The 512-nt window shown below is 45.3% G+C and overlaps 1 protein-coding gene across 1 annotated transcript in view; it reads left to right on the top strand.

Moving 5' to 3' along the window:
* The window catches only part of LOC109480662 (ubiquitin carboxyl-terminal hydrolase 14-like), a 13801-nt gene that overhangs the window by 2650 nt on the left and 10639 nt on the right, over positions 1 to 512 (top strand). Inside the window, exon 7 of the mRNA XM_019782891.1 lies at positions 209 to 339. Coding sequence (XP_019638450.1) covers positions 209 to 339 — 131 coding nt within the window. The remainder of the gene's footprint in view (positions 1 to 208; positions 340 to 512) is intronic.

Below are 512 nucleotides of genomic sequence, written 5' to 3' on the forward strand. Positions count from 1 at the left end.
ATACCAGTCCAGTCCATTATCATGATTTATTTGTTTGAGCTGCAGAAATTCCAGTCATGCGGTAGAGGTCACAAGGTAGATGTTTATAATCATGTTTCTATGTACACCTGCCATTAGCAAATAATGACCTGATAACATTCACCATGACATGTCGCATTTCTTTGGTAGTCCTGGTTTGTATATAATTCTTGTGTCCTTTTGCCGGCAGCATTCCGTGACCTGAACGGCAGCATGGACAGTGGTTCTGCCACCATCACGCCCATCGTACTGTTACAGGTCCTCCACATGGCCTTCCCACACTTTGCTGAGAAGGCTGAGCAGGGCGGCTTCAGACAGCAGGTATGGAGAAACAAATTCACATAGCATACATACCGTAGTTCAGTTGTCTGTGATCCTGCCTCTGACAGTTTCCAGTAGCATGCATATTTGGTGAGTGATGATGGCTGGGGTTCAAACTCACAACTTCTTGGTTCAAAGGCAGGGTCATTAACCACTAGACTACATGTGAGACT

Source organism: Branchiostoma belcheri, unplaced genomic scaffold (genome assembly GCF_001625305.1).
Source record: "Branchiostoma belcheri isolate BF01 breed outbred unplaced genomic scaffold, Haploidv18h27 scaffold52, whole genome shotgun sequence".
Classification (NCBI taxonomy): domain Eukaryota; kingdom Metazoa; phylum Chordata; class Leptocardii; order Amphioxiformes; family Branchiostomatidae; genus Branchiostoma; species Branchiostoma belcheri.